Source organism: Etheostoma spectabile, chromosome 7 (assembly GCF_008692095.1).
Source record: "Etheostoma spectabile isolate EspeVRDwgs_2016 chromosome 7, UIUC_Espe_1.0, whole genome shotgun sequence".
Classification (NCBI taxonomy): Eukaryota; Metazoa; Chordata; class Actinopteri; order Perciformes; family Percidae; genus Etheostoma; species Etheostoma spectabile.
The window spans coordinates 8535113-8542295 of record NC_045739.1 but is presented as its reverse complement, the minus strand read 5'-3'; the positions used below and the strand labels follow the sequence as shown (position 1 = coordinate 8542295).

Below are 7183 nucleotides of genomic sequence, written 5' to 3'. Positions count from 1 at the left end.
TATATATATATATATATATATATTCTGGATCCCAAGCCATCTCTTTAAAGTATCTCAATTCATCATTTCTTTTGTGATTTTTACATGTACTTTGCCAACTTTGTAAAGTAAAATCTACCCATCTATTCAATGCTATTATTTGTTTACTCTTGTCTTTATTTGTATACAGTAATGTCTTTATGGATATTGGTACAGGTCCATAAAGCTTCCTCTTGTGGAGAAAGCTAAATGTGAATGAGTGAGATAGTGAGTTACAAGCCAGTTTTATAAGTCACTTTGCATGTAATTAAAAGCAGGCTGTATCCTGTATCATTACAGTAATAAAAGAGCAGTGAAAATTGCATTAACTAATCCTTTCTAAGAATAACCTCTGGTCTAACCTCTAAATGACCACAGGTCCTGACCACACCGAGGCAGCCCACCACACTCTGACCAATCATTAGGCGCCACCATCAGCATACTCTGACAGTATTGGCTGGGCAGACCTGTTGGAAAACAGCTGCAGCCAGTGATGTGTGGAGAATAAAAGAAACTAATTTTTTGAGGAAGTTTTTTCTCTTTATTTTCTGCTCTCATCCCAGTAATGACAGAGGACTGATGGACTGGCTCAAGAGATGCCAAAGATTCAGTCCACTGCTTTTAGCTGACACACATCAGCCACAGCGGCTCCCACCGAAGAGCCACACAGAGTGGCTTTTCTAAAAATACATGATAGATGGAAGAGATGCACAGATTTGGTGTATTTCAGTGACCTCTGAGATTGTGTCTTTCTCTGCAAGTCGGGATAGAAAATTATGGATTTGAAGAGAAGTATTCATTTAGTCTGTTTTTATCTTTCTGGCTGGTTCACCCATTCCCCTCCTACCACCACCACCTGCGTGTCATGTAGAACTTGACCTTTCTGAAGAAGCTGAACGTAGATGGAAACCACCTCACCAGGATCCCAGCGCTGCCACCATCTCTGGAGGAGCTCAAGATGAACAACAACAAGCTCAGTACACTCAGCCCTAACTGTTTTAAAGGTAGGATTTGTGTCTGTGTTCATGGAAGAGAAACATATTGTATGAAAATAATATAATTGAGTTTCCCCCTCTAGGTTTGATGAACCTGTTGAATCTGGAGCTGGAGGAGAATACTCTCCATGAGGGCAGTGTGTCACCGCTAGCCTTCAGACCACTAGAGAGACTTTTGGACCTCCAGTTGGACAACAACCGCTTCCGTTACCTCCCTCTGGGCCTTCCTCCCTCTCTTCAGGTACACTGGTATCACTTTACTGCAGCTTCTGGGGGAAATACTCTGGGATTCAGATTTGTATTTAGGGTCTATTCAGAGAGCCACAAACTGACATCAGGACAAGACTTGATGCGCCAAATGAGACATCCCTGTCTGTCTGTGCCCCTACTTTTCATTCAGGAGCTGGATATGAATGAAAATCTGATTGAGGCGGTGACGGAGGAGGCACTGAAGGGCTGCGTCCATTTGAGAGTGCTGGACCTAAGTCACAACCTGTTGCATGAGCAAGGCATCGCTACCCGCGCCTGGACCCGTCTCAAGTACGTCCATTCGTCCATTAATGTCCTGCAGTTTCTCTATCAGCCACAAGAGGGTACACTGGTGTTGTTTTGGATTCTAAACACTTTTCTTATCATTTTTAATGTTTAAACGGTTATCAGTCAAACAGATGAGATTATTATTCCTATCATCAACATCAATAGATGAGGCCGACGCTCTGTTTCACTCCACATAGACACACTTCTCACTGATTTGCATGAAGACAGACACGTTAGTTTTCTATTTTCTTCTTTCTTTCTCTCTGTCTCTCTATTTTTCACCCCCCCCCCCCCCACAACACACAACACACACACAAACACACACCACAAGCAAACATATCACAGAAGTTATGACAGCTGACCTTGTGTACTTAGATGAGTGAGAGCTTGAGGGCAACTTTGTGCCTGTATGTGTCTTTTTGTGACATATGTCTCAATATGTATGGTTGAGTGTGTGGTGGGGATGTTGTGTGTGTGTGTGTGTGTGTGTGTGTGTGTGTGTGTGTGTGTGTGTGTGTTGTTTAAATATAGTGAATTCCAGTGGGTTTTTTTCTTTGCTCCCTGGGATCCTTGTGAACCACAGTGGGAGCTTCAGGAAAAACTGAGGAAAAGAAAGAAAGAAAGACAGAAAACTGCAGTTAGAAAAACTTTGGATTGTATTTCCTCACTGGAGGATCACGTGAAAGAGGAAATAGAAATATAAAATTTGGGAAAATATAGTTACGGGTAATTTTGGCCAAAGAAATTATGAGATCTTGTAGAGATGATGTGGGAAAAAAGAGACTTTGAGTGAAACGGAGAAATTTGAACGAGGCAGCACTCCGAGACTTCGCTTGACTTCTGACCCGAATGTATTTGACATCTGACTCTTGACCTCATTAGTGGCGAGAACAGCACTCTTCACATTGGCACTGCAGGCTTATTAGCTAGTACTCTAATAGCTTCCTTTAGCACTGCATAGACAAGAGAGTGGTAACAACTGTAACTTGTTCAGCTGATTCCTTAAAGGGCAAAGTTCATCAAGATACTCAAGTGGCATAAAACAAGACTCCCCCCTGTGTTACAATTGTATTTTAATCTGCAGACATATAATAATGATAATTAAATCCACTTTGAACTACATGTGAAAAATCTATTAATTATGTAGCTCTGCAGAAGTGCGTGGCGAATTAGACAAAGAAGGATTGAGACATTGAAAAGTAAAATTGCTCAATGTGAAAATAAACTGCAGCAGGCTGGTTCTGGTTAGTGAAGTGTCTCTGTTCCATGTCATGGTGTCAGTGTTATTGCTGCCTCCTACTGGGGGTTCAAGGAGGTAAGATGGAGGATAAAGGAGGCAAGAAGAAGCTGGGGAGTGCATTTTGTTTTTTCAGGCAGACCAGTCACTTGCCTATCTTGTTAATATATCTTATCTTTGGTCAGTACTGTGTTTAGATGCATGTATTGTAACAAAATATTATATAGGTGTTTAGATTTTCTGTTTCCCAGATTCCTTTTTTGTACTTATCCCAGATCTGTCTTTAGTTTGTGTTCCCCTGGGTGTGTTTACTGCCAATGTGTGACCAGCGTGTAAGCATATGCACATGGTTAACAACTGGTGGAACTAAGTATAATTTAATGCACTACAGTTTTTTAGGTTCCCGTACTTGAGTTTTCCATTATATTGTACTTTATTCTTAAATTATCTACACATTTCATTTTGAATTACTTCCACTGATTAAAGCTGCTCATTCCCAAAATGTATGGGTTACATGTTTTCGATTGCAGTTTTTATTTGATGCCATCAAACATCTTTATTGGGAAAATGATCGTAATGTGGACTTAAATTAGGTAATACTACATGGTGTTTTACAGCTTAACATAACTTTAGGTTACTTAACGTAACCCCGGTTCTTTGATAATAGAGAGACGTGTTTCATCATGGGATTGCCTATGGAAGCTACAATGGCACCACGTCTGTATGTGATAGACAGGTTGAACTGTGCTAGGGCCACACCCACTCTTATAATTACAGTCAATGTTTTTTTTTCCATGTCTGTGCAAGGAGGGACGTGTTGGTGAAACTCTGTTATCAAAGAACCGGGGTTACGTTAAGTAACGTAAAGTTCTTTTTCTAACTTTGTTATTTGTCCCAGATTGCATGAATCTCCCAAAGCCAAAATCATATTGAACCTAGAGTCACACTGACCCCAGCCCCGTAGCCTCCAGCACAACTCGTGCCAAGGACGGTCCAGCAACATCCAGCCTGTAAAACCTCACAAAAGTGTGAGGCATAGCCCAGCTTGCCGCCGCACAAATTTGCTTCAATGACACACACCTAAAAAAGGGCCCTGAGGGGCCGGCAAACCTTTACACTCATAGGCCTCCACAGTCCAGTGAGACAGCCACAGGCGGGACGATGGCTTGCCCTCATGGGGAGTAGCCCAGGACACTTTTCTGAACCCAGCCGTCCGACTCACATACATATGCAGAGCCCGGACAGGGCATTACACGTGAAGTCCTGGCTCCTCTCCTGAGGAGAAAGGAGGCGGGTGAAAAGCCAAGAGCTCCACCGAGGGACACATCCACTCCCTTAGGCACAAAGGCTGGGTTGGGCCGCAAACAGACTTTAGAGATCCCTGGGGCAAACTGCAGACAGGTAGGGCAAATAGACCAAGCCTGTAAGTAACTTACACGCTTTGCAGTTGGTTAAAGCCAAGAGCAAAGTTGTCTTAAGAGTGACAAACTTAATTCCTACTGCCTTCATAGGCTCAAGACGGGTTATGAGAGAGGGCTTCTAACACAACCAACAAATACCACAGAGGAACCAGGGGCCTGGAAACTGGGAGCATGCACTCTGACCTCACAATGACCTGCTCCGGCAGGCCTGATGCATTTAGGTTCCACTTCTCACGGGTCAAGCCCAGAGCGCTATGCGGTCTGGGTGAGGGCGGTAGATCTCTCCGCCCGCTTGGGAGAGAAGGTCTCTGCCTTATGGGGCGAGGCCATAGCTCTCCTGCTAGGAGCTTTATTATCTCTGCTATGCAATCCTTGAAAGACCAACACAGTGCTATCAGGATTAGCTAGAGGCCCTGTCCTCTTACCCTTGCTAGGGTGGGAGAGATCAGACTGAGGGGTGGAAATGCATAGAGTAGCACGTTTGGCCATGGTTGGGCTAGAGCATCCACACCCAGCGGTGCATTTACATCTAACAGAGAGAAGAACAGTGGACACCTCGTATTTTCCTACAAGGCAAAGAGATCTACAGCTGCCTGAACGTATCTCTGCCAGATCTGTTCTACCACCAGGACATTCCCCCGTGACAGGAGACCTGCACCCTTGTTTTCAACGCCTGGCACGTGTGTTGCTCAAAGAGACAGCAGTCTCCTGCTGCTACACAAAATCACTGTGCCAGCTACCTTGTGCAATTGCAGTGAACAAGTGCCGCTTTCGCGGTTGATGTACACAACCACAGTGGAATTGTCTGTTTTCATTAAAATATGACAACCTTGGAGAAAATGCAAAAAGTGTTTCAGAGACAGAAACACCGCCATAAGCTCCATTACATTTAGTTGAGCCTTGGCTAACCTCCGGTTCCATGTGCTGATCACTCCCTAACAGCGTTGCTCCCCATCCTGATAGGGACGTGTCCATTGTCATTGTTACTCTGGATGACACCGCCCCTAGCGGGACGCCTGATGCGAGAGCCGCCGTGTCTCTTCATGGGCAGAGGGCTGCTACAGACGCCAGAGTGATTTTCACCCTTTGGTTGAGATGACAGCGTGGGCACAGGCTCATTTCCTTCATACAGGAAGCCACTGCCGGCAGAAGCTGTTTAGCAGGCAGCTGGGCTGGTGGAAGCTTCTTGCCATCGTACAGGTTTCTCTCTGCCCCCTCGGGGTCCGGTGCTGCTGGCTATTGTATCCTCAATTTGGCAGCCGCCCATTTACAGAACTCATACAAGCTGCTGTCCGCTGGGGGAGCAGCGTTGGATGCACTACGAGGCCTTGACTGTTGAATGGGGTACATGGAGCCCTCCTCCTTGTCCTCCATTCCATTCATGTCGAGGAGATCAGAGATCTCTGCGTCCTCACAGCCCGGTTCCACTTCGAGGAGGTACTCGCAAAGTGGAGGCATGTCCGGCGTCTCCTCGTCCATGATGTCCGCCCAGATAGGTGTAGCTTGCAACTGAAGAGTTGTGTTTGTGGCTGTAGGGGTGGTTCCCGACAGACATGGGTCATGACTGTTGGCCACCGCCACCCTTAGTTGCCTTTCCAGTATCTTTTCTGGCATTGACGCACAGTGGGTGCACGAGTGAGGGTCAGCCAGCGCTGCCTAAGTGTGTTTAGCACCCATGCACATTGGGTAAGGGTCCCTCCCCGAGAACGATGACACACACAGGGGCACAGGCGGGACACAGCCTCACTAGGACATGGTGACTGAAAAGGAAGAAAAACGGCGTAAATATACAACCTTAGCAGGTGTGTCATGACACGCTAGCCTGTTGGCAAGATCAGCACACAGGGTTTAGCCCGAGCTAACGTTGACTGTCGTAACACATTAGCTCACGCCAGGTACCCGGTCCGGCTAACAAACGAATGCTAACCAAACCCAAGGAGGCTCACCGTAATGTGTTAGCCAGAGGGTGAAATAATTACACAGCTAAGCAAACAATAAACAAATACCAACTAGCCGACAAAAGAGTAGTTTGCCTTGACGCGGACACTGCTTTCATAATGTGTAACCACAAGGTAAAAACTAAGTACTGTACTTACTCAGCAAATCCAGACTGGGTCGGGAACTGCGTTCAGTGACATAGTCCTTAACAGTCCGTCTGTGAACTGTTTAACCAACCAAGCTAGCCTAGAAGCGGTGGGGGAGCTTAGTACAGTTTCTTCACGGGAAGAAAGCGAGAATTATTTGTAAGGAGCTGGTCAACTGTGATTAGAAAATGGGGCGTGGCCCTAGCACAGTTCAACCTGTCTGTCATGGACGGACGTGGTGTCATTGGAGCTTCCATAGTTGGTTACGTGGAGGTGAGTCCCATAGTGAAACACAAACAAAGTTAGAAAAAGATCAGCCTTGTAAATGTTCCAGTAAAACCACATTGTCAGTATGCGTTAATAAGTGACACACAAGTGGTGTCATATTTCATTTTATCTTATTTGCCATTAAATCTGGCTAATCAAATTATCTTTTTTGTACATTTGGTTTTTATTAGTCATGCCACTTTGACAAAGAGGTTGTTGTTGGAGAGGACCTTTGCGTAGATTTATTATTGCTGTGGGGTCAGCATGCATCACCAAAGATGTGTGTGTTGTATTATGTTATGAGCCTGATAGGAGTTGGAATAAAGCTTTATTATCTTCAGACCAGCGCAAATTGGTTCGTAATAAGCTTACATTAATGGGAAAAAAACCTTGCCTGGCTCCTTTCAACGCAAAGAAGCAGCAGCTCTACTCCGAACTCATCACGGATGACTGTGGTTCTCACCCTGTCTCTAAGGGAGACTCCATCGGTTTGGGCATCTGGTGAGGATGTTTCCTGGGCGCCTCCCTAGTGAGGTCTTCCAGGCACGTCCAGCTGGGAGGAGGCCACTGGGAAGACCCAGGACTAGATGGAGGGATTATAATAATAATAATAATAATAATACA

General features: G+C 45.3%; 1 protein-coding gene across 1 annotated transcript in view; it reads left to right on the top strand.

Annotated features, from left to right (window-relative positions):
* The window catches only part of si:dkey-32e6.6 (extracellular matrix protein 2), a 17679-nt gene that overhangs the window by 4277 nt on the left and 6219 nt on the right, over positions 1-7183 (top strand). The window contains exons 6-8 of the mRNA XM_032521545.1: positions 890-1022; positions 1097-1254; positions 1414-1553. Coding sequence (XP_032377436.1) covers positions 890-1022; positions 1097-1254; positions 1414-1553 — 431 coding nt within the window. The remainder of the gene's footprint in view (positions 1-889; positions 1023-1096; positions 1255-1413; positions 1554-7183) is intronic.